The sequence below is a fragment of the Silurus meridionalis genome, chromosome 5 (genome assembly GCF_014805685.1).
Source record: "Silurus meridionalis isolate SWU-2019-XX chromosome 5, ASM1480568v1, whole genome shotgun sequence".
In the NCBI taxonomy this organism is placed as follows: domain Eukaryota; kingdom Metazoa; phylum Chordata; class Actinopteri; order Siluriformes; family Siluridae; genus Silurus; species Silurus meridionalis.
Window position 1 is genome coordinate 23,405,394 of NC_060888.1, and position 26,137 is coordinate 23,431,530.

The following is a 26,137-nucleotide window of genomic DNA, read 5'->3' on the forward strand; positions in this document are numbered from 1 at the left end:
GAGGTCTATTTCTGAGCCTCTGGACCTGGTGGAAGGCCGGAGCTCTCAGGCTGACGCTCTCAGAGACACTTCTTTGGCTCCCATCACCCAGGTGGACTCAGTGTCTCCGAATTTCTCCCGACGGCTAGTGTGTGAGTCTGGAGACCTGCTGGCTCCCAAACCCAGCCGTCAGGACACATCCTTCAGCGATTTTAGCAGTCCCAGCTCTTGCCTAGGGCTCAGTCTCCGCTCTGCACCTCCAGAACCGCCTCCAGTGTTCAAAAATCTTAGAGCTTTACATCAAATTTGTGAGGAAGAAGAGGATGAGGAAGAAGAAGCGGAACCAATTGTACAGTGTAGCGAAGTCAGCTTGGTGCCACCAGGAGCACCTGTTCTGGACACTTCTCCAAAACGTTGTATACTAATGAAAGCTCTGAGTGCCCCAAAGAAGCCCAGAGGGAGAGGAAAGGAGATCCTAAAAGGACATAAACCTTGTGAAGTCCTAGCAGAGGACGAGGAGCTTCAAGAAGAGGAAGAGACAGTCACAAAGGAGTGTCAAAGGGATGAAAAAACGACAAAAAATGAAGAGACGGCATCGCAGATAGAGGAGCACTCGTACACGTTTGAACAACAGATAGACCAAAGCTTTCAGAAACCCAGTGGACCAAATGTTGAGAAGGACCTCACTGAGGAAACCAGAAAAGCAGAAAAGGCTCCTGACAGAGCTGTAGATGAAAGAATGAAGGACCATAAGCAGCAGCTTGTGGTGCCTCGAGCAAATGGCATGACTGAAAAGAAGAATCACACAGGGGAATCCGGAACAACTAAACATCAAGAACAGCACCAGAGTCTACAGAATCTGGCTTCACCACCATCAGCAGAGGCTGAAACTGCAGAACCAGAGAAAGCAATGAAGACTTCGGAAAGAGCAAAAAGCGAAAGACAGAAAGACCTTCCGAAGACAGACAAATGTTGTCCAATAGCCAGGACGGAGAAGATCCAAACACAAAAAGCTTCAGACAGGTCTGAGGAGGAAAGAAATATGGACCTTCAAAAGAAAGACAGATCTTTACCAGCAGCAATGAGTGAAGATAAAAACAGCACTGAAGAACCCCGACAAGCTGGAAGAATCTCAGACAAAGCTGAAGATGAGAGACGTAAGAATGAGAGCCTTCAGAAGCAAGACAGATTTCCAGCACCTCCGAGGCTTGATCCTGTGCAGTGCTGCTGGGGCCAGAGCGAAGTCTCCAGCGACAGTCTGGAGCACAACAACAACACCCTGTCCAAGCCTAGGCTGCATGACACCAACGTCATTTCAGCCACCTGTGTGTCTCCACGATTCTTACCCAAGAATCATTGCGTGGACCTCAGACCAGACGGTGTGGAAACCCGCAAGGTGCCCGGAGAAGCAGAGAGGACGGAGGAGACACAGGGCAAAGCTCAGCAAGGTCAGCCGGGATCTAGGGACGCCGGCACAGACTCCAACAAGAACAAAAACGTGAATCTGCGCGAGCGTCTGCTGCAGTTCCCGCTCTGTGAGAAAGCGCTGTCGTTCAACATCCAGCCCACATCCAAAGAGAAACTGATCCCCTTCGCTCAGTATAACTGCTGCCATGTGCTTTAGGAGAAACATCTAAAAGCTGCTTATATCTTTTTGGCATTTCCCAAAGCTTGTCAACAGAGTTCCTGCTTTCTTTGCCTCTTTACCTGTAATGGGTTTTTAAAATACCAGGCACATGTCCTTGTCTCTTACTGTGATCTCGGAGGTGCTCTGCCCATACACACACACACACACACACACAGTCCCTGTAAACCCATAGCTTGCATTGCCCTTTACCCAGCATTCCCTAACGCTTTCCTGTGTGGCGGCTAACGTCTTAGCGCTGCTGTGTATATAAACATCTACTCTATATCCACTTGCGATTTGTGCGATCTCAGTGACCTTTTATTAGAACTAGCCTATGTCTCGAGAGTGTAGAAGCCCTGTGTATAAAACAGTCGCTTGTCGTTTTGCACCGTAGCAGCTACTCTAGAGCTTTTAAAGAGATGCGAAGCGTTGTGCGGCACACGTAGGGCAAACGTTAAGAAAGCTCCCGTATGAAAATTTGATATGATCCAGTATATAAATAGAAAGTTTTTTGCAATCATAACTGAGTGAGTGCTGCACCTCTGCATCCACTGCTCAACCGGTACGTGAATTACTAGAAACCTATCCTCCCTTTCCAAAGAATCGTGTTTCTGTTGTTCACATTTATTTTACACACAGCAGCTGTTAGATCTAAACAATTGTTTAATACGTTGTGTGTATGTATATATAATATATATATATATATATATATATATATATATATATATATATACAGGTAGTCCCCAATTTACGATGAAGATGCCTTCTGATGACCTAATTGTAACTTTATAATATTGTGGGGACATGGCCTTCCCTACCCAGGAGTCTTAAAGTATTGTGATCAGTATGGGGTTGCATGCTGTAATTTAGTAATAATTTAACAAATTTCAGTACATAATTAAAAAAAAACAGAATTATTACAGTATGGTAGTGTAAATTGCTAAGTAAATATGTATGTGGCAGCAGGCGAGAGTGTAGGGTGGAACACACGCTGCTACGTTTACATGCCGTGCGAAACTTAAAATATTGTTACAATTGTGTCGAGAAAAGTCGTAATTCGTAAAAGTCGAACCATCGTAATTTGGTGATCATCTGTGTGTGTATTTATAATCTATTCACAATAAGAAATCAATATGAAATGTTTTACCACACTCGGATGTTAGTTTGCAAAACTGCCCAAATGCTCTAAATTCTCCAGTATATTAAAGTTCTTCATTGACTAACAGTGAAGTAACCACATGTGCACTGTTCTCGGTATTTACAATATGGCTACACCGCTACAAAATTGTGTTTCCTGGGCAAGATACGAGGGCAATTTCAGTAGTATTGCATCAAAACTTGCTGTAAATCACAGGATCATAAATTCAGATAAAAATCGGTTGAGAACATGCACACCTTGCAAAACTCTAAAACATCATACTGTAGTTTAGTGCTTTTAACAATGGAAACAAAGTAGTTACTCCAAATACTGCTAACTAGCAGCTAATAGACTTTTCATTTTACTAACAATTCATACTAAAATTGAACCAATTTGTGTATTGTGGTCGAGCCTCATAGCATCACTATTACACTTTACAAATGACAGTAAGCCTCACTCACCGGTACAACGACATACTGTACATCCCTGTTCCACTGACCCGAACTGTGTGTCGGGTTACACCAAGCATGAGAGACGCGCAAAGCGTTTGATCGCATACAGTACATGAGCATGCTGCATCAGCACTGATCAAAGTAGTATTAGCGTCACGCTGGATGGACCGACCATGGAAAAGATGCAGAACGTATCTGTGATACAGAAACTTGGACTGAGGTTTTTTTTTTTAAAAAGCCGACGAGAGAAGACTGGTCTTCCTGAAGCTATGTTTTGTTTTATTTTTGTTTCAAAAGGTGTACATTCTGATTAATGTTATCATATCAGAGTCTTACTAGGGGCATGGTGGAAACATGGTGACTTCATATCATTCATTGTTCTTGTGTTTTTTTTTTGTTTGTTTTTTTTTTTTATGTTTGTTTTACTTCACTTTTATTTAACTGTATTTAAGAGGACCATCAGAAGAGAGTGAGACTGGCTTGATCGAACTCCTCGCGGTGCACGTTTACTGCTGAGCAAGCAGTCTGTCGGTATAAGCTCTGGGACACATCTGGACATGTACAGTGTGTATATATATTCTTTTGAGCATGTGTGCTATTATCTACAGTATGTATATGCTATTGACCTGATATCGTGTTTTTCACCTAACAAACCAAATAGAAAACTAGCTCTAGGCATCAAACAGCAAAGAAAAGTGGAATTTCTAAATAATAAAAACGATGAGGTTGTAGAAAAACGTTTAGAAATCGTACTAACGACAGGCTACGTATAGACGTATAAACGTTCTCCTAAAGCAGAAGTGTTTTGCTGTTTGGTAGTGCTATCGCGTAAAAAAGACGAAATCAACTACAATATTAGACCATTCACATGTAGAATGATAAATAACTTTCTTAACTATACATATAAATAACATCCATTCACTCACTGGTAACGTTGTCAAAGCGGTTGTTGTTATTAAGGTCTTCTGAAGCATGAAGGACAAAAATGATTTCACTTTAACAAAAGCAAATGTCTGAAACAAACCGTATTTTTTTGGACTATAAGACGATTTTGTTGTTGTCATTTTACAACAGAGTTTATTAATATCTATTACTGGCGTGATTTTCATGCTGTCTGCTGGTCATAGGACATTTTTTAGTAAACAGATTCTGTTTCTCTTTACACTTTACGGTACATGCGCATGTGATATGTCCGTATTGAACAGATTCACAATCTCATTCATACTGCCGCCTCAAACCGTGTTCTGCTGTCCATATCAAGCACAAATATCCGCAGGCATGCTTACGACGTCTTATAGAATACCTATTTATTCACTGTTGAATTGAATATTTAGTACAAAAAATTTGAGCAATACTGAAGGTGCATTGCTGTTAAAACATTTGCATCAACTTAATGTCTGCTTATTTATATAAATACAGTCATTACAGCAAAAATATCAGTTATTACACTTAATTTATAAAATGGGAAAAAAATAGGATTCTCAAAAGCTCCATAGAAACTTTTAACTGCACGCCAGAATCCAAAAGGTTACGCAGTAAATCCTGTATACAAAATGTGGCAGCAAAAAGCAAATTGACTTTTATCTCTAAGAAGTCAAAATTACAGGTTGGAGTATGAATTATAGTCCTGAATATACGGTACTGTTTCATCAATCATACAAAAACATAGATGCTGTTTTGTGACATGTCGAATGCCCAAGTCGGCCAAACTTCAGCTTAGACACAGTGATCTGAGCTAATGCTTAATAGCTATAGTGCAGCGTATCTCTAACGTATACGGTGCATTAAAACCTACATATTATAGAATTCATTTAATCCATCAACTAAACTTTTTTGTTCTGTATTCAAGATACGGCACAGGAAAATCTTCTTCACAGAGCTCTAGCCTGACTACGGCCTTTAGCCATGAAGTGTTTTAGAGCAAATAAAATGTCGATAGTGAAACAAAGTTTATTGAAGGTCAGTGCATTAACTTTGCCTGGAGAATTTGTCATCACTTGTTCTTCAGGCTGTAAAGTGAAAAGGAATGGCTAGGTGGAAAAAAAATCTAATGCGCACAATTTTCCATATCCTGACATTTGCTTTTATAGTTTTGCACCAGAACCACATCCACTCACTGAAGTGGTGAAGGACACAGTGTGATCACTATAACTATATATGCTGGGGGGAACATGGACAAGCAAAATCAAAGACCTTTATCTGTTACATAAATGCCACATGATGTATTGGAAGGCTGGTTGTTATGTGGGAGATAATATACCTTTATATTTACAATTAAGTATAAAAGAAAAAAAAAAAACTAGAGAAGCATCGATGACAGTTTTTCGATAATGAACCAATTGTGTGCATTAGATTTTTGTCTGTAAAGCACAAACATGTACTGCACTTACTCACAGACACTTCCTGACTGCAGGCCTGCTCTAAACATTCGACTACACCTTTAGAAAAGGAGACAGACGTACACATCATGATTATCATTCTTTACTCACTCTACACTTTTTCATTTGCATTCTCATTGTCTCGGGTCTCCAGTTTACCGACCGGGGTAGAATGACATCTGGCTATGTCTAGAGTCCCATTGACCCTTCTTAAAACAATGACTCTGTCTCAATGAGATTAATTTATTTTTGTATTTATTTATTAAAACAGAGTAAACCAAATGAATGTCTCTGTTGTGAATTATTTGTTTATTTATAATCAGTACAGTGCACAACATCTTGGCAAGAATAGTAATCTTACTCTTTGGTTCTTTAGGTTTATATATATATATATATATATATATATATATATATATATATATATATATATATATATATATATATATATATATATATAAAATAGCTGCACAATAAAGCATCACTCAGCAGTAAAAGTTTCATAAAGGCATCAAAGGCCATTACATTCCTTATATAAGTAGTCATTGCTGCAAGCTAAAATCTTTGGTTGCCAGACGATAAAAGTTTATAGTGCAAGGTATATGTTGGGACTCGGAACGCATATTTATTTACAATTCTAGACATCTTGGGAAAGCATAAATTATTAGTGTGTTTACACTGATATATCTGAAAAATTGCAGAGAAACTAGTCAGACATTGGATTGCATTTACTAAACAAATTAAGTCAATAGTAAAATCTACACCTTTAGCATTAACCTACCTTACACTGGACCATAACATAATCGTACCAGGTGGAATTTTATATAATTTTATCACGGACATAAATTTAACGAAGGACTCGTTTAAAAGGAAATTCAATATAACCAACGCTATAGCACACATAGGAGGTCAGATGATGCGATCTGAGATACAGTGTAACGGTACTTATGCATGTACTGCATAAGGGATGTGATTTGTCTTGTTTACTGTGACAACCAGTGCAAGCATTATGTATTACATATGTGCCATTTTGTCATATATTTATATATATATATATATATATATATATATATATATATATATATATATATATATATAATAAAACATTTAAAAAAAAATTTTTAAATATGTAAATTACCACACCTGGGCATATGTGTGCATACTCTGAACACAGATTTATGAGCTAGCAAATGGACATGCCTTAAATTGCCCTCCAAGCTCGCTAACTTCTATATCTCTCTATTTATATACCACTTGCCTTTAAAAAGCCTTTTTTAATCTTACTAGCTTCTTTGAGAAACCTTTTCCATCCACTTCAGCTGTCCTCTAGGGGAAGACGCCGTGTGTGGTCCAAATTTCCCAAACGTATTCAGGCACCATCTGGCAACCCCATACCTCATGGTGCAACAGCAAACCAAGTTTTTAATCATTAAAGGTAGTGTAGTGAACGTGTGGTCCGATGCCACATTTCTGTTTTCCTGTCTCATTGTTATGAGCGAGGGAGTTCAGTGGTCTGGAAATGTTTTACTGTCTGCAAGATGGAAGAGAAACAGAAACACAGCTATTGAGATCAGCAAGCCGAGGCATAGCACAGACCAGAAACAAATATACATATACACAACCTTTAAATGCAAAGAAGCAGAATATACTGTAATATACTGTAATACACTACATCAGGAACATTTATTGTTTTTAGACAATGTTTTTGTTAACGATTTTTATTTATTATTTTTTTATGGGACTCATTATTTCAGTCCATTTGACATTTTCATCAATGTTGTTTCTTATTTGTATTGTTTTATATCGGCCAAATTTCAATATACATACACCACATTTACACCTGATAATAATTTTTCTCTCCAATTTCGAAACGTATTTTATTCAGATTGTGACCACAAAACTGCTGTTGGCCAGAGATGTTCTGCGGTGCATTACCTGCCCTGTGAGCGCCTTCATGGTGCGATATTCGATCTGTTGCCTCTTGATCTGGACCCAGTCTGGTTCATCAGGAATAACAAAAGCCAGAATCATTTTCACCACAATCAAAACGTGCTGCAGAAACAAAAACACAACACTGTTAATGAGTGTCAGCCTGGTCTCGGGTCATATTCTTCATACAGGTCAACAGAAATGTATGTGGTGTGTGTACAGTGTGTGTTTCTGCTGGAAGAGTTTTGATTTCCAAGGTTTGACAACGATTATAATAGTTTATGATTCAGTGAAAGCCGTTTCTTCGTTGACATCTTGGATAGTGTTAGGAGGAAGGATTTCTAGATTCAGATATGACATTTCCAGTTTCTCCACTTCAGTTACAAAAGCAAATTACTCTGTACTTTGTATGAAGCAGGTGCAGATATCACGTTCGATAAGTTTAACTTGCTACTCTGAATGCAGTAGTGAATACGCTCAGCTTTTGACAGAAATATGTCCTAATAGTTTTAGGGGTCTATTAAAATAATCTGATACTTCATTGCGAGTGAATGGGATGCTGGAACAGGGTTTTAATGTATAACTTATTTAAAGTCTACTACTGCACATTGTCACTACTTTAAAATGGTTTTGAAAAACAAACAAATATTCTAGGAACAAACCCCCGAGTTAGTCATCTTGAGTGCCACCTTTTGGTTGTATAATAGAAATACAAAAACTCCGCATGAATGTTTAACACGCGGAGTCCATTTTAGCGTTTCATTTCGAAATTCCATACTTTTACCCACTCAAATATGCAGACTAAAGATTTTTAAGATCATATTTAACATCTGAAATAATAATTTCAAAACTTTAACATGCTTTATGTTACAATCTCTGATGTATGTTAAAATCTCAGATTTTTGTTGTGTGTGTTTGTGTGTTTAGGTTTGGGCCGCTGCCTCACAACGTAACAACCACTCGCAGCTGTGCAGATCCAGTCTAGTGCTGATCTTTTGGCAGCGTTGAGAGTCTGCTCTTAACTCAATAAAAAAAAAACACCTTTTGAGCATCTCCACATTAATAAGTTTTTGTTTAAAACCGCATATTTTTTCTCTACGTTTTGACCGTCCTTCCACACTGAGACGAGGTTTTCAGTCAACGGAAACGTAGCTTTTCGAAAGCGCCCACCAAAGTGGACAAATTCGTTTTCAAATACTGCCGAGACGTAAGCAAACAGCGGGTGGAAATAATGCAGGTCGAAGGGTCATATGGTTTGTTTTACAAAATATCTTTATACAATACTTCATTTTTTATTTTAGAAAACCGAACAGGGCAATAGTACGGTAACACAAATCTTTTTCAGTATTTGGTGTTCTTTTTTTCCCCATACTAATCCAGACCTGGAAATCACTACAAAGATTTCCTTAATGTGGAGGAACCCTGTCCCTAATATAAGACTGCTGAATGTTCCTGAGGTGCTTGATGTGAAAAAAAAAGTCAGAGTAAATACGTGTGAATTATGGCATCATTTATTTGATCTAATCTAATAAAACAGGCTATAAAAGCAGTGTATATACCCTGTTGGCGAAGCCATAAATAAAATAATTTTGTTAAGATGAGTTGAAGATGATGGTTTGTACATCAATGCCAGCTTGCATAATAAAAAATATATAAATTAAAAAAAGGATATATAATTATAGTTAAACTATTTAATAAAGAGACACTAATAATGTTTATGCTGGAATGATGTTATTATCTGTATATTGTTCATCTATGATGTTTGATGCTTTGTGAATACAGTGTAATTCTACTGCTAATGTTCAAGCTGCCTTCTGTTCCATCTGTTAGGTCTAAAACACAATCTTTAATAATAAGATTTGACAGCCCTAGTATGTGTCTGTGTGTGTGTGTGTGTGTGTGTGTGTGTGTGTGTGTGTGTGTGTGTGTGTGTGTGTGTGTCTAACCTCCACCATGATGAAGAATACCAGCACAGTGCTTGGGTTTAGACCGACGTCCTGAGTGTATGCTTTTATTCGTGGAGCTAAAAACAGCAGCCAACAGTTCGTCATGACCGAGAAAAACGCCAACACCTCAAATGCTGCCTGTGGCGTGTTCACACACACACACACACACACACACACACACACACACACACACACACACACACACATACACACACACACACACACACACACACACACACACGGAGAATAAGCAAAGACACCAAGAAATATCCACACAAAAGAGGAAGTGGTGGCTCTGCTGATACAATCACACCCCTTCTTAAATCAACACAGCAGTTTTTAAAAAACAAGATTCTCAGGTCCTTTGCAGCGAGACCCTGTGGCCAAGTATGAATGTGTTTGGTTCACCTGCCACACGCCTATGCTGGCCTCAGGTGGAGAGAAGGGCTTTCGGAAGAGGCGGCAGATCTTGAATGCATCACCTCGGATCTCGGTGATGTTGTTAATTAGTAGAAGCACGGCCGTGAGTGGGTACACGCAGGAAAATAGACTCAGATAACCAAACTGCACCAGCAGCTCAATGTACTCCAAAAACAGACCCTGCAAATACACACACAGTCATGGTTCTGAACATATTTAGCCCAAACAGCAGTGAAGAACCTGAAACAGTTCCAGTCTTCGTTTTTGTCCATGTGATCACAAAAATGGATGTAATGTCAAGATGCACAACCAGGGCTGTTTTTAGACTTTTCGGCACCCTCGGTGAGATTCGATTTGTCACCTCCCTCCATGGCTCCGACCTCCCACTCCACCGCCAAACCATACAAATCATTCGCAACGTTCCATAAAAAAGGTTAAAAGTGTCAATGCAAAATTGCCTGAATTCAAGTATGTAAATGTATACTGTAAAACAGGTAGGGGGCGCCCTAGGGTGACCACCTAGTTTGCCAATGCCTAGAAATGGTGCTATGCACAACGATATGCAGTAAAGCATATCATTTTATCTTACTGCAAGATTCTGATTATGACAGGTTTAAAAAAAAAAGCATATTTGCCTTCCTCTCTGCTTAGGGCACAGAAAACCTCTAGTCAATCTAATTATCTGTATCTTCTTCTAGTGCTTTTATTCCATCATGTTCTATAATTCTAGTCAGGGTCACAGGGGATCCAGGGAGAAATCATCCCAGATGGGATTTACCCCAGAGAACATTGGGAAAGGCAGCATTTCACACTCATTTGCTCAAATTTAGTAAAGATTCTACCTAACCAAAGCTCAGGAACCCTAGAGCTACGAGGCAGCAATGCTTTTAGGTGCACTATAACATGGCACGAAGAGTATTTCTATAAGATGCGACAGCTTCCTACGTGTTTTGGAGATTTTGGTCTACCCACTGCTGTACAAACAGGTTCGAGCAACAACAAAGACTCAAGTAATGAATGGGAAATAATAATGATTATATTTGTAGACAAATACGGTAGAAAAAAAACCAGAAAAACTTCAATATGTTCAGCAAAAACTGCCATTAAATGAGCAGATTTGTTTATTTATGCAAAACGTTGATAACTAAATAAGTATATACTCCAAAGTTTATAGATTAATTAAATACAACATAAATCAGCCTTTTAAAAAAATGCTGATATGTACAAAAAAAAAGAGGTTGTACGCCTACATACCTTTCTAATTCAGAGTTTTATTGTGTGAGAGAAAGAACTCACAGGAAATGGAGGCAGACTGCCTTCGGCCTGCATGTGATCAGCGGCCGGGTCGTCCTCCTTCAGCTCTTTCTGTGAAGAGCTGTAGAAACGATCTACTACAAACGGCACCACCACCTCTGTGAACTGGTTTACCACCTGAGACAAGATCAGCAGCGATGACAGCCTCTGCGCACACACAGGACATGAAAATGGGCACATTAATATTAATAATGCATGTATTTAAAAAACACAAAGATTACCGTAATTTCCAGACTATTAAGCGCACCCAAATATAAGCCGCACATACTGAATTTGTCAAAGATTTTTATTTTGAACATAAATAAGCCCCACCTGTCTATAAGCCGCAGGTGTCTACACTGAAACTAATGAACTTTACACAGGCTTTAATGAAAGACAGTGTCTGTTACACAGCTTGTATCTAAACAGTAGCCTACCAAGAAAGTCATTGTTCACTGTCTTCCTCCTTCCTTTCACAATAATTTCTCTCGAGAGTTTATCTTTTGGCATCGTTGTGCGTTTAAAAATCACCATCAGTGAAGCTTTTCTCCCGATGCCGTGCAGCTCAGAACACAGGTGAAGTGTGTTTTCATGCCCGGTTGTTTTCAGCGTGACGAATGATTCGCATTTCCTGTAGACAATCCGTGTGAGCGGCAGGTCAAACGTCAGAGAAACATCATCCATATTTATGATGTGGTGCGGCCTGATTCAGTGGGAGCGCGTCTGATTTAATATAAAGAGTTTCATTGGTTCATCTGAACAGCAATTTCATTGGTCTAATGTTATGGGGCTCAGTTTTTTGGCTTGAAGTTTGTGAAACCGGGAAAAAACCCGGAAAAATCTATAAATTAGCCGCTTCATTGTTTAAGCCGCGGGGTTCAAAGAGTGGGAAAAAAGTAGCTGCTTATAGTCCGGAAAATACGGTACATAAAAAAAAAAAAAAAAAACAGCGGACTCGTCTTGTGTACCTTGCGTAGGAGGTGCAGGTCCTGTTTGAAGATGGCAATGTGGAACAGCACAGCAAAGTTGTTGAAAAAGGTGAACTGGAAGAAAGAGAGTGGGAAATTAATGCGTTTGCTCTGGATGTCCCTGTAATGTCCTTTGAGTTTTGGCATTCAGTTTCAATCGGAGATTTAGAGACGAAAAACTGATTGTAATAACTGCTTAGTAGAAGTGTATTTATGAAAGGAAAATACACCTGGTAGGTATCACTAGCTTCTATAGAAAACTTACAATGATTGTCCAATTCAATTCAAATGTATTTGTATAGCGCTTCTTACAATGGACATCGTCTCAAAGCATCAATTGTCCTGTTTTTAGCTCTATCATCTTGCTTCCAAGCTTGACCAGTCTCCCAAACTCTTTTAATAAAAAAGCATGCAGACTACCAGGGTTTACTGGGATGGTGTTCTCAGGGTGATAAGTAGGTTTTCCCCCCCTAAGTTATGTAGACTTGACAGTTTTCAGACTTAATACACTAAAGAACCTCCTTCCACATGTCTGATAGACTGCAACATGAATTCAACATGAGAGGAATGTTTGGGGTTTTTGTTCCCCTTGCAAACAGCTACACCATGTGCTGTGGATCTTTCTTGCTCCTCGAAGATTTTCACTTTTTTAGGGATTGACATATTTTTCTGGACAGTTTTTGCAGACAGCCTTCTTCTTTAAGCTGTATTATGGTCAGTGTTCACTTTAAATCTAGAATTTGCATTATACAAACTTTCATTTCTTTCAATTACGGATTAAGTTTGTGAATGAAACTCGAAAGATATAAATGTGAAAACGAAAGGACAGAAAACTAATCTTCTTTGCCTCAGCATTTGTGTGTGTGTGTGTGTGTGTGTGTGTGTGAGAGAGAGAGAGAGAAAGAGAGAGAGAGAAAGAGAGAGAGAGAGAGAGAGAGAGAGAGAGAGAGAGAGAGAGAGAGGTAAAGAAAGAGAAAATATGGAGGCTAGGGCGTGGTCAATCGTCAGTTGGTGAATGAAGGGGGGGAAGCCAGAGGAAAGTGCTAAGGATCACACATCTGTGCATAGGATTATTAATGAATGTGTTCTGTTGCAGTGATGATAAGGGGGGAGACGAAAGTCACGTGTGCATGCGCAAGAGAGAAAATTAAATGCATGAGACGTACAGTACAGACCAAAAGTTTAACTTTTGGTCTGTACTGTATATATATTATATATACAGTACAGACCAAAGGTTTGAACACACCTGCTCATTCAAAGAGTTTTCTTTATTTTCATGACTATGAAAATTGTAGATTCACACTGAAGGCATCAAAACTATGAATTAACACATGTGGAATTATATACATAACAAAAGAGTGAACTGAAAATATGTCATATTGTAGGTTCTTCAAAGTAGGCATCAAGAGAATGCCAAGAGTGTGCAAAGCAGTAATCAAAGCAAAAGGTGGCTACTTTGAAGAACCTAGAATATGACATATTTTCAGTTGTTTCACACTTTTTTGTTATGTATATAATTCCATATATAATTCCACATGTGTTAATTCATAGTTTTGATGCCTTCAGTGTGAATCTACAATTTTCATAGTCATGAAAATAAAGAAAACTCTATGAGAAGGTGTGTCCAAACTTTTGGTCTGTACTGTACGTCTGTGTGTTGAGTGTGTGTGTGTGTGTGTGTGTGTGTGTGTGTGTGTGTGTGTGTGTGTGTGTGTGTATCTGCGCCTTAAAATTAAACATTTAAAAAAAGAAAATTGAATGTACCAAAATAAAGCCTATTTTTTTTATAAAGAAACCTGTCACCCGCCTCCTGTTTTCTCTCTCCTAAACTCATGAGAGTGAAAAACATTGACTGTGAGAGAAGAGTGATAATTTAGACGTGTGACTCACCACCAGAACTTTAGTTGTGTGATTAGTCTGAAAAGCAGATTCTTCTCGGTGGTTCTCTGAGTAATGAGATACATAAAGAGAGGGTTATTGAGAGCGAACGTATGTGTTAAAACATCACTACTAATCATTATTTCAACAATTATCTTGATTATATTATAATCACACATTTTTTACTTATATATACATGCATTGCACCCAAAGCTAATGTGATCAGGTTCTGGTGTCCAGTTCCTGATCCTGGTGCACACTACCGGATTTTCACACCTGTGTGCCCTCATTTGAGCATTCAGTGTCTCAGGTTTAGTGTTGCAGTTTTCTCTGAGGCTCTGATATTTTTGCAACATGTTCGATTTTCTTGCCAATGAATACTGTGAACCCTTCTGAGAATAGTTTTGTGAAGTACAGTGAGAAAACAGTCAATGAGAGCCTGAGAAGAAATCAATGTCACACCAAATGGCTGTTCGGGACAGCAAGAATAAGGGAAAATATGACCTGACCCCTGCTTTGCACTTCAAAAGTCAATCGATCTTTTCCTCACATTTATTTACTCAAAAGTAACAAAGTCACATAGGCTGAGCGCAAGTTTATTTTCGGAGTTTAGGTGTGCTTGATCTCTCCAGGTGAAAAAATGAGTAGTGTTAGTACCTCATCTTCATGAGTGATCATGTAGCATTCCCACCCTTACAACTGACTGCGGTAGATTAAAGCTAATGAAATAAATGAAAGGCTCAGTGATTATGAGGCTTTGAAAGTTATAGTGTGCAAAACAAGTAAAAGTCGATGCATTTACAGCATTTGGAGTGGCCGCTTGGTGTGGCTAGGATTTGAACTCACGATCTTCAGATCCAAAGTGCAATGCCTTAAAAACTAAGCTACCACCCCCCTAATGCATGCCAATATCATCAAGAAAGATCTCATATGCTTTACCCCACTCAGTGAGCTTCAGTGCTACAGTGCGGTAGGCATTCCCCAGCATGTTGGTGTAAACGATGTGTATGATGGAGGGCAGGTAGGACAATGTGGCCGTTATAATCGATCCAGAAGTCTTGTGAATCGAAGCCGTGATGCTTTCGCAGTAATAAAATCCCACCATGCCGAGGACAACAAGCCCGAGGAAAAGTCCCACCACAGGAATAGATACTAAGCCCACTCGCATTTGCCTCTTCCAATCGGGAAAGAGCGGCTCTCTTCTGCCCGTCACAGGATTGATTCCCACCTCTCCCTGGAAACCTGGCCGTGGATCCTGGAAATGCTCGGTTAGTGTCAGTGTACCCCAGCGGTACGATAACGCTGCGCTCCTTCTCTTCCACAGCTCCATGAACACAGTCGACCAGACCATGCTGAACGCAGCCTGCACCATGTGGGAACTCACGGACAGATGGTCATCATCAGCACTCAAGAGACCTGGGCCAGAGGTTGAATTTTCTGCTTTAGGTTCATCAGTGGGTGGGGTTCCAGGAAGAAAGAAAGTTATTAAGAAGCCCAGAATTGCTGGAGGTACCAGAGCCCATGTGTAGAAGTCCAAGAAGCTGAAGTAGAAAGCGATGGAGCAACCGAAGTAATCATTAATGGTGTCTGTGGTAGAGAGAGGGGATGGAATTAGACACAGGATTTCTCCATTGGAGTGATTAAAACATCTCTAGAAAAAAATATATAGGATAAACGTAATACAGCGTAAAATCAAATAGGGCACATTAGGGTTTTAAAAAGATGCGAAAAAATAAGAAGTTAAGCTAGCATGCTGCAGTAGAGCTTATATTGTTTCACAATTAGATGATCCCACAAAATTCTTCCATAAACGGAATGCTTTTCACTCTTCATAATGTATTTGTAATCTAAACAAAAGTCTAAATGAGGATAAAAAAGCTTTGAAGGCCGTTTCTGTTTCAGCACAAGATAATAGGTGCCTCTGCCCTTCCGCCTGGTGGGAGTATTTGCATGTTTTTATTTGACAGTTTACACATATGTGCAAGCATGGGTGTGTGTATACGCTGTGTAATCATGTCTATAGAACTACGTTTTTTTGTCAACTGTCCAGACCAGAAGGTTAAGCTTCTTCATAATTACAGGCAACAAAGAAAACATTTAGGGGACATTTTTTATTTAATTAAATACATTTTTATTTGTAGAGCGCTTTTAATAATAGACATTGTCTCATTGCAGCTTTACAGAGATAAAGCGGTTATGAAGTTGTATAAAAGAGTGTAAAGTTTAGTGCCTATAAGTTTTTATTTCCTTATAATAATTATACGTTTATAATTTATATATAAGTTTAAATATAAGTTAAAATTCTTATAAATTTTGAAGTTTGAGTTCAAATATAAGTTTATCCCTAGTGAGCAAGCAAGTGGTGACTGTGGCAAAGAAAAACTCTATTTTTACAATTGTTTAATTTATTTTACATACTTCCAGTGCATGTATCCACTTCAACCTCTAATACATAATGTTATGTGATTTTATTATAAATGTTAATCAAAATGTATATATTGAAATACAAATATTAATATACCTACAATGAAAGAAATAGAATAGTAAAAAAGTGCTAAACGTATCCAGACTGTTCCTCAAGTTCTTCTAAGTGCTTCGCTTAATACATTTAACTAAACACGGAGCACTGTTTCCCCAGGACCATTATTACTGACGCACCACCTGATAAACTCTGTAGCTCTGGATAGGTTTAACACAGAAGATGCTGTAGAATGAAAAATGGAGGAACGGGGAGAAAATAGCGAAGGGTGAGGAAAAGATTCAGGCCAAAAAAAGAAAAAAAAACAGCAGAAAGTTTCCAAAGTTTGGGATCGTTTTAAACCGTTTTTAAAGTCATTTGAAATTGATTTTTTTAATTTATATTTAAACTTATGAGTTTCATCTTTTTGAACGCAACTGTATTTGTTTTTTGATGTAATATTGCAATTAAATGCACTACATTAATTTAGTTTTCACCGATATTCTTGTATGTAATTTCAGCAATACAAATAAAAATTTTCTAAAAAGAAAAAGAAATTACTTTACTTTTAGGAGTCTGAATTATTTCCTCTCTCTTATCTAGTATTGCTTTTCAATTAAGAAAATTTACTTTTAATTCGATTACTCGATGAATCCATTATAAAATCGTTAGAATTATTATAATATATTAAATTAAACATTACATTGCATAATCCAGACACCACAAATGAACAACACTAGTGCTTTGTTGCACAGCTGGTTTGTAGTTACAATGATAAGATATCTATTGTAAGAAATAATAAAATAATTAGTATCGAAGGCACTAAAATACTTTCATTTTGGCTCGTACGACTCATGCGTCAGCTAATCATTAACGCCAAAGGGTCCATTTGATGGAGCCGCTATTTAAAATTTCTTTTATTTTTATATTTATATATAAATGCGATTCAATTCAGTAAATGAGCCTGGCAATGCACGATCTTAGGTTAACTGGACTGTACGTTTTTTTCAGATTTTTGTCTTTTAAAAACTTCCATCTCCTTCCCCAGATTCAGTTTCTTGCAATCATTTATCCCATTTCACTGCATGGGATCACATGCCCAACCCTTCTTTGTCCAAATATGAAGAGCTGAATTACTGCCAAAGAGAATCTACTGTTATTTGAGTACAGACTTTTGTCCGTGAAAAGTCTTTTGATTCTTTTCTTCTGATCTGCTCTGGGGAGGTTTGCGTGATTGGTAGCAATCGATAAGATTGTGTTTTGTGCTTATTGTTTTCTGTCTACCTGCTTTATATTTATAAATATATACTTATATAGACATTAAGTGTATGAATGAGTGTTTGTTTGCAGTAGAAAAATATTAAACAAAAAAACGAATACTTACTTCTACCTATAAATTGCATTTTATAAAAGTGTGTGTGTGTGTGTGTGTGTGTGTGTGTGTGTGTGTGTGTGTTTGTGTGTGACATATGTAATGTTCTGTCCTAAAACGTCAGTAAATGAAATGTGTGTGTACCTAAAGGCTGTCCCCATAAGCTTTTCTTTAAATACCACTCTTTGCCAAGAGCTTTTAACTTCTTCTCATCACACAGGGGGAACACATCCTGGATCACTCCTGCTTTCTGCAGCTTCTGCACTACAGCACAAAAAGAGAAAGAAGAGGGAGGGGAAGAGAATGACTATGTTAGCAGCACTGAGCAGGAGGGGACTGGGCACAGCATGACTAAGCAATTCAATGATAGTGAAAGCTAGAGAGACAGAAAGAGAGAGCGAGAGAGAGAGAGAGAGAGAGAGAGAGAGAGAGAGAGAGAGAGAGAGAAAGAGCAGAGACTCTTAAGGTCACACATACATACTCTCCCTGTCTGTCTTCATTCTATTTATAAGTCTATGGATGGCACTTTTTTAAAAAGAGAGATACAATACTTTACAGATTTACATACACACACACTCTTTCAGTTTCAGTCTTCACTCTGCGCATGTGCTATATTGCAATTCACAGTGACAGACTGAAGGCAGATGAATACCTACAGGCGCACACGCGCACACACACACACACACACACACACACACACACACACACACACACACACACACACACACACACACACACCAGAACATTATTTGCATTCCTTTACCAATAATGGCTTTGTTTAAACTTGCAGCCATCCAGAATCCGCATATTCACATTTTCATGCCGTGCTAATAACCATCAGAACATAGCTCTCTTCAGTTATTTTCCCACTGGTGCTGGTACAAGATGAACTTCAGTATCAAATTTCCCAGTATTTTATTCATTTAGTATCTCTCTCTCTCACTTTTTCTCTCTCTCTCCCTCTCTCTTTATATTGTCAATTACACTGTAACTCACTTATATTCTGTCTGGATTTAAGGATGCCCTTGTCTCCAGGTATTCCAGGTATGCGCTGGTCTTTCACAGCTCTCATGGACTCCAGCTCATGTTGGACGATGTACTGTCTCTCAGCCAGAGTCAGGAACTTCTGCATGTCATCTACACACAGAACACAGCTGCTTCACAAACAGCCTTGCAGCTATAAATACCAAATAATGCAAATATAATTATAACGTTTTAATTACAGTATCGCAGCAGTGCATTCATCTCTTTTTCTTCTGTCTGTGCATTGTTCTATAACTCACCACGATTTCCTTTATTTTTTTAATATGTGTTCTAAATCCAATGACCATGGCGGATTATCGATATAATAGTTTCATAGCCAACATTCCCTTTTCAGGAAACTGCTGCGTATTGTTAATGACTTAATTGTTACTTGTATTACTTACCGATGTTAATAAAGTTGTTACGGTCATGAAAGGAAAACAAGAACATATTCCCCTCTTTGTCAGCTTTACAGAGTCCTAATTCTTCAGTGGACCTGAGTAAGGTACAGCGAGGCGCCGCAACCACAATCCGACCCCAGCTGGCATCTTCTCCAGGATGTGCGAGTAGGTGTGCTCCTAAAACATACAGCAGAGAAGAGAGAAAGGGACCTTCCTTGTTACATAAAACAACCAAACACACTAATCTATGTAGAATATACAGTCTTCTTCTTCTTCTTTCGGCTGCTCCCATTTGGGGTCGCCACAGCGGATCATCCGTCTCCATACCCCCCTGTCCTCTACATCTGCCTCTTTCACACCAACTACCTGCATGTCTTCCCTCACCACATCCATAAACCTCCTCCTACCGATATACCCCATGTCCCTCCTCTGCACATGTCCAAACTATCTCAATCTCGCCTCCCTCACCGTGTCTCCAAAACGTCCAACATGCGCTGTCCCTCTAATAAACTCATTTCTAATCCTGTCCGTTGTCGTCACTCCCAACGAAAACCTCAACATCTTCAACTCTGCTACCTCCTGCACCACCTCCTGTCTTTTACTCAATGCCACTGTCTCTAAACCCTACAACATCGCAGGTCTCACCACAGTAATGTGCATACATTTCTATTTTGCTTTTAATGAATTCATGACTTATAGGTACATATTTAGTGGTTTGGAAAAATACAGTACATAAATTACATTTCCATTCAAACACTTATTTAAAGCAGTACTTATTTACTGCATAATTACTATAAATTTACTATTTTTTTTTTTTTTTTTTTACAGATTTTATACTGCTGTTACTATTCAAGAGTGAATTTCTGTTAAATACATATTTTTATGTGCTAATTTGTATTTTATAAATCGTATTTACATATATAACTCAAACTGCAACCATACCAGACGTCTAGTTAATGTTATGCAGATAAAATCATGACTCCCTGTTTAAACACTGGGTTAAAAGAGTGAAAAGTTAGGGTTACGCGGTATCCATGCGTAATCAGGCCACAGTAAGGGGGTCAGTAATGGATTACCACAAAGTCATTTGTCTGCCACGAACCTTTCTGTAAAACCCTGGAATTTGCATTCAAAGTTCACTGGTTGATGCTGATCGTCAGTGCATTTCTTTCCTCGCTATGTGTAAGTTACCTCGATAATAATATCGGTTTGATGGCAAATTATGTGATGGATTTTATGGATATTAGAATTTACATAATAGGGTTCATTGTAGAAAAGGTATGACTGTTTACCAGGTGGATTCCTGACGTTTTTTTTATTTAATGAAGGCTACAGCACCCTCTTGTGTGCCCCATAGCATGCTCGTATGCACCCAGAAAACACTCTGTAATGATAATGTAATAAAGACAAAGGAAGCACAAAAACATTTCACATCTAGTATCAGTTGTGATTCTTAAATTTCAAGCATCCTTTAGACTACTGGTACCAATCTTGTAGTGATGGGAAGATCAGGTCATTTTAGTGACTTGGTTCTTTTAAATCTTGTCGTCACAATGAACAAATCATTTTTTAGGTAATTTTCTCATTTCGTTCCATTAATCAAAAATAAAATGTTAAATTTTCAATAAACAGATATATATATATATATATATATATATATATATATATATATATATATATATATATATATATATATATATATATTAGCATAGAGTATATGGGAGTCAAGTGATAAAAGAACTAACGACTCGGACTAGAGGACTAGGGAGGTAAATTACTTGATTCTGTTTCCTGTACATATGCCACAAAGATCAAACTTTGTGCATGTGCATCCAGTAATCCGAATCACTCTTTGAGACGACTCATTCTTCTGAGTCACATTAAAGACTCGTTCAAAATGAATGAATCTTTCACAAACGACCCACCGCTATAACCTTGACGTCACCTCAGGACGCATGTATTTCTATGTACATTACGCATGGTTATAGTAATAATAATAATAATAATCCAGAATTTGAATGTTTGTTTGCAGAATCTTGCCGTGTTTACATGCAGCATTGTAATCGGTTTAAAAGTCCAATCAGAATGAAAATGCTCCATATAAGCACCTCAATCGTAATAAAAATGCCCAAACCGAATGAACCTTCTATAAACCGAACAAAATAAACATTCTGCCATGTAAACGCTTTAAACCGATTACTGGCAGAAGATATTCACAAAGCCTTCTGCTCCTGCCTGTTCCTTATACCTCATATTTCCAGCTGTAGTATACCTACAAATCCACGCTTTTGCTTAATTAAGAGCAACACTTGACATAAAAATAACTCCATGTCGACAGGAATAAAAGGTGGCAAACAGGACATAGGCTAATGTCATTTCGATTTGAAGCACCGACACGTGTAAACAGCATATTGGATTAGACAATGTCTCATGTGAACAGTCCGCCGAATCTTTTAATCGGAATGATTTTAATCGGAATGACAAAAAAGTGTACATGTAAACGATCTGCAGTCTTCTCCTACCTCCGGACTTATGAGATGCCGAGATCATGGCCATGATCCACTCTTTGGTGTTGGACTCCACATTATCGGCCAGTTGAATTATAACCAGCGGCTCTACCTCGGATGACACACAACATGGACAGCTAACCTTGGACCACGACTGAGGAGCCATTGCCTCTGCAATGCTGGAGATGGTGTCCTGCTGCTTTGGAGAAGACATCCTGATGTACCTGTGCAACACTTTATAAGATACATAAACAAAATAATCTGGAGATCAATAAGGTTCAGAGGCTTTCAGAATCTCAATAACACGAAAATCAGCAAAAAAATTAAAATACAAATAAAAATGTAACAGAACATCTTTAAAAATGTTTTGCACATTAGCATACAATTAGAACTAAAGCAATAATATTATATAAGACATTTTGAAATCTAAATCAGCAGAAACTGAAATCCATCACACGATTTGTCTAAAAAATAATTGCCATGAGATGCCATGGATTTCATCCAAAGAAGAAACCTCCGAACACCCTGTGTTGACTGTTGTACATTGTACATGTATATACAATATAGAACAATATGGATGTATATGCAAATGTATAAATTCATATTTATGCAGGGTATGTAAATATGAAATACCTTGTAGTAAGCTATCAAACAATTTGCTATAAAATCAACTGTAAACAATCTTTTCTTCTTACAAAAATACATAATAATTTGCCATAAATCACTCCTATTCAAAACTTCCTATAAAGCTAAACTCTCTTTAATCATTGACTTTTGCACTTCATTATTATTTTTTAGTGAAATAAGTCCCACACCTGCACACCTCCTGGCTGACTGACTGCAATTCGCTAAACTAGTCTTGTAATTGTAAGTGATACAGCAGCAGTTGTGCAATGCCTGTTTAATGCACAGAAGTGTTTAAACTGGATTTTGTCTCATTAATGACTTGCATTACATAAAAAACCTGCCACATACTCAGTGTGTGGAAGAATGGAAGACAAGAGATTCGAGTCAGATCTTGTACCAAATAAAATAATGGTTCAATTCCATGAATAATGGTAATCAATGCCTGTGTTTGGCTCAAAATGAAATCGAAAAGAACCGTTTCCGGAAGTGCAACACACTCTTCTGCTACAGTACGTGTGCCCTGGGTGTGCATGTGCATGTGCATTCAGTGTTTACATTATCCAAAAATGTAACAACTCGGTCAACCAGGAAAAACAGCAGCAGAGAAACAATGAGAGAGAACGAGAGGCACAGAGGAGAAGAAGACTGGTCAGTTAAGAGGAAATTTAGGTGCAGAAAGGGTACCTGCTTTCACTTAATGCTCCTCGTGGATGCCTGGTCCTGTTTTATTCGATCACACGACTCCACCTTCCTACTGTTTACTGAAAACAAACATAAAAGCAGGCGAACTCAGATGCACAGTCCGCAGTGAGATTGCAATCTGACCGGATTACACAAAAAAACACACACGACACAAATTAAAGTGCAGTTTTTCCCCTTAAACCCTACCGGTGGTCGCAGCAGCAGAAGGATTGTTAACAGCTGGAATGCAGTTCAACTTCTCCTCCCTTGCTTTAGGGTGGGACAGGAGTGTGCGCTTCTGTTTGCCTCGTCTGGTGGCATCCTCTGGGTCCTACAGCCTACCATTTCTTTGTCATAATACACAGACAGACAGACAGACAGACAGACAGACAGACAGACAGACAGACAGACAGACAGACGGAAACATAGACACACACAAAGAAAGGAAGTGAAATGAAAGAAAGGGAAATGATAAAAAAAATAAAGATTAAATGTTCAGTATAAAATAATAAATCCAACTCAAGAATCAATGCTTTTAATATGTTGAAAATTCATATTCTATCAACACATTCCTCAGCAATGTATTAATCACTCATATGGTCTGTATTCCATGTAACATGCAGCAAAATAGAACCGAGCCGAGCTGAGCTCTACCACTACGATACTTAAATAACTTTCATTTTAAATAAAAATTTATTAAATCATTAACATATTTAATGTTGCCAATTTCACACAGAAAGTTTGTTCTTTTCATGACCTTTTTTTCCGCCAACACATTGAGGCTTTCAAGTCACGTGGTAATGAGTCACGTGGTAATGAGTCATGTGGTAATGAGTCACGTGGTAATGCCATACGGATTTTCAAATTCTAAAAGTATTTCCTCTGTAAATTAATAGGCTACAAAAAATAAACACAAAGAATAAAGAAAACAGAATCCCAAAGAGGTGTTTTTTAAGGGGCATGTTTGCACTTTTGGTTGCAAAAAGTAATTTAGTGTATGTAACAATTATCTAACAAACTAAATAATAATAGTAATATTCCAAAACTTTCTATGGGGAACTCCTTCTTGGGAATTTTGGAAGTTTTCCAAGTCAGAAACTAACCAGGGATTTATTGGAATTTATGGAAATTAATTTAAAAAAAATTGGGGAAACTTCTAAAAAAAAAACCATAAATATAAAAATTTTGTTTGGTCAGAAGCTGACATTCATGCAAACTAAGACAGATTTTATTTTAAATGACACTTTGATTTAATTGTTAATATAATCTTGGGTTATATCAATAGCTTACACACAGCACAAGGAAGTTTGTTTTTTAATAAATGCATGTAATGTTTATGTAATTTATGTGAATTCTCACCAAGATGGACATTTCTTGGACATTATTTTGTGTGCAGGTTTGGAGAAATGATGTGTGTTATATGTAATGGAGGAATGCACAGTGCTTGTAGGGGGCGTGTAGTAAGTGCAGTAAGTGTGCTGTGTGCATGTGACTGACGTATGTGCAGGATAGAAATTCAACTGAAATAGCATCAAATCCTAAAAACCTAGTTTATCCTTCATGAGACTATGTTTAAGTTCTCTGTTATAGGCAAATTCCCAGTTTATTCCCATTAATTCCATTTAAATACCATGAGAAGTTTCCAGTTCCTGGAGCTTTGCAACCCTATTTGCACTACAGAGCCACCAGGCCTCCTCGGCCCATCTTACTCACCTGGGTAGGGGCATAGAGTACTACCAGTAATATTGACTGATACTGGGCTGCACAATTCCACAAAGTATAGAAAATTATTCCAACAAAAAAACAACAGGGTTCCAGCACCTTTCTGCAGGCTGGAGAAGAAGCACTTCAACCCTTCAACCCAGCTGGAGAAGGTCCCTGTGGCCAGGTGCAGGAATCTCAGTGAGCTACAGTATTTACATGATTTTATTGATTAAACTAAAGGCTGTGCAACAAAATATTATCATTTAGGTCCATGCTATTTTTATTTGTTTTATTATTCCAAATATTTCATTCAATTTAATTGTTATTAAATATGGAAAAAAAACAATGACTTCAGCATTTATTTGAAAGAATTGATGGAGGAGAACCAAACATTTTGTCCACGTCTATATGACCTTACTTTTAACATACACTAATATTTATAGAATAAATATGTAGCTTTTAGTTTGTTAGATAATTGTTACATACCCAAACAACCATTAAGCTCATTTTTGTATAAACAATGGGCTGTGTCTAAAAAATGTAAATTATGAAGTTGACAGATATTATTGCTGCATTACATGCATTTTAAAACCGAATTAATACATTTCAACTCATTTCTGTTTCTTACCTTTTGTTATTTTCCTCTTCCACCAAAAGACTCCATTGTAAAAGCTACATGCTGAGTGAGGTAAAGCAGGTAACTGATTATGTAGCATTAATGGTTTGTTGGCTAGCAACATGACCGTTCACCTACCAACTATCTATCTATCTATCTATCTATCTATCTATCTATATATATATATATATATATATATATATATAATTATTTTCATTTTCTAGTTCATTATTTTCTTGAAATTTGTAATATACCTTTTTAATAAAATGGTTTCTCCTTTCAGAAATCCAACTGTTCTAAATTGCTTTTAACCCAATTTATAAATTAATGTGGAGAAACCATTTGGCACATTTGAAGGGGAAGTAGAATAAATTTACCATTAATCGTTTAGTATTTTAAAATGTAAGGATAAAAACAAAAGTAAATCACTTATCGATATTTGTACATTTACAATATATACATATAATTCATAGGATCCTAAACTTAAAACAAACGCTATACCTTTACACCTTTACACACCCCTTAGTTAGAGAATAGTATCTTCCACTGCATCGATTGTATTGTTTACATAATTTTATTAATCTCTTGTTATTTGGTTCTACACAGTGAATATAATTTTTTTTGTAACAAATGCAATAAATATAAACCATGCAGATTATGCTGTTTAATTGGTTTTTAGTTTAATTGATATCAAGTGTCAACATTATGTATAGTTTTTCTGGATTAAATATATAATAGCTGAT

The 26,137-nt window shown here is 37.6% G+C and overlaps 2 protein-coding genes across 3 annotated transcripts in view; one reads left to right on the plus strand and one right to left on the minus strand.

The window, feature by feature from the left end:
- snrkb (SNF related kinase b) overlaps positions 1-5,856 on the plus strand; it is a 30,273-nt gene extending 24,417 nt beyond the window's left edge. Inside the window, exon 6 of the mRNA XM_046849386.1 lies at positions 1-5,856. Within this exon, the coding sequence (XP_046705342.1) occupies positions 1-1,603 (1,603 nt within the window). The 3' untranslated portion in view covers positions 1,604-5,856.
- Positions 3,595-25,507, minus strand: ano10b (anoctamin 10b). Of its 2 annotated transcripts, none has more exons than XM_046849388.1 (15): positions 25,407-25,507; positions 23,282-23,421; positions 23,078-23,154; positions 21,782-22,000; positions 19,263-19,436; positions 18,832-18,972; positions 17,980-18,099; positions 14,945-15,592; positions 14,018-14,073; positions 12,128-12,202; positions 11,163-11,327; positions 9,855-10,046; positions 9,447-9,584; positions 7,511-7,623; positions 3,595-7,102 (listed from the first exon to the last, which is right to left on the minus strand). In XM_046849388.1, exons 4-15 carry the CDS (start codon positions 21,978-21,980, stop codon positions 7,096-7,098), a joined length of 2,028 nt encoding a protein of 675 aa, XP_046705344.1. In that variant the 5' UTR covers positions 21,981-22,000; positions 23,078-23,154; positions 23,282-23,421; positions 25,407-25,507; the 3' UTR covers positions 3,595-7,095. The 2 variants fall into 2 exon arrangements, with proteins under 2 accessions (XP_046705344.1, XP_046705343.1); XM_046849387.1 differs by having other exon boundaries at positions 7,507-7,623; positions 25,407-25,506.
- Between the last annotated feature and the right edge of the window lie 630 nt (positions 25,508-26,137).

What these genes read in the sequence shown, in the direction of transcription:
- ano10b (XM_046849387.1), bottom strand. Translation starts at nt 21,980, where the DNA reads ATGTCTTCTCCAAAGCAGCAGGACACCATCTCCAGCATTGCAGAGGCA. An exon ending in ACTGAAGCTCACTGAGTGGG is followed by an intron (nt 14,074 to 14,944) that starts GTAAAGCATATG and finishes CTCATTACTCAG; the next exon opens with AGAACCACCGAGAAGAATCT. An exon ending in TGAAGGCGCTCACAGGGCAG is followed by an intron (nt 7,103 to 7,506) that starts GTAATGCACCGC and finishes TCCATCTTGCAG; the next exon opens with ACAGTAAAACATTTCCAGAC.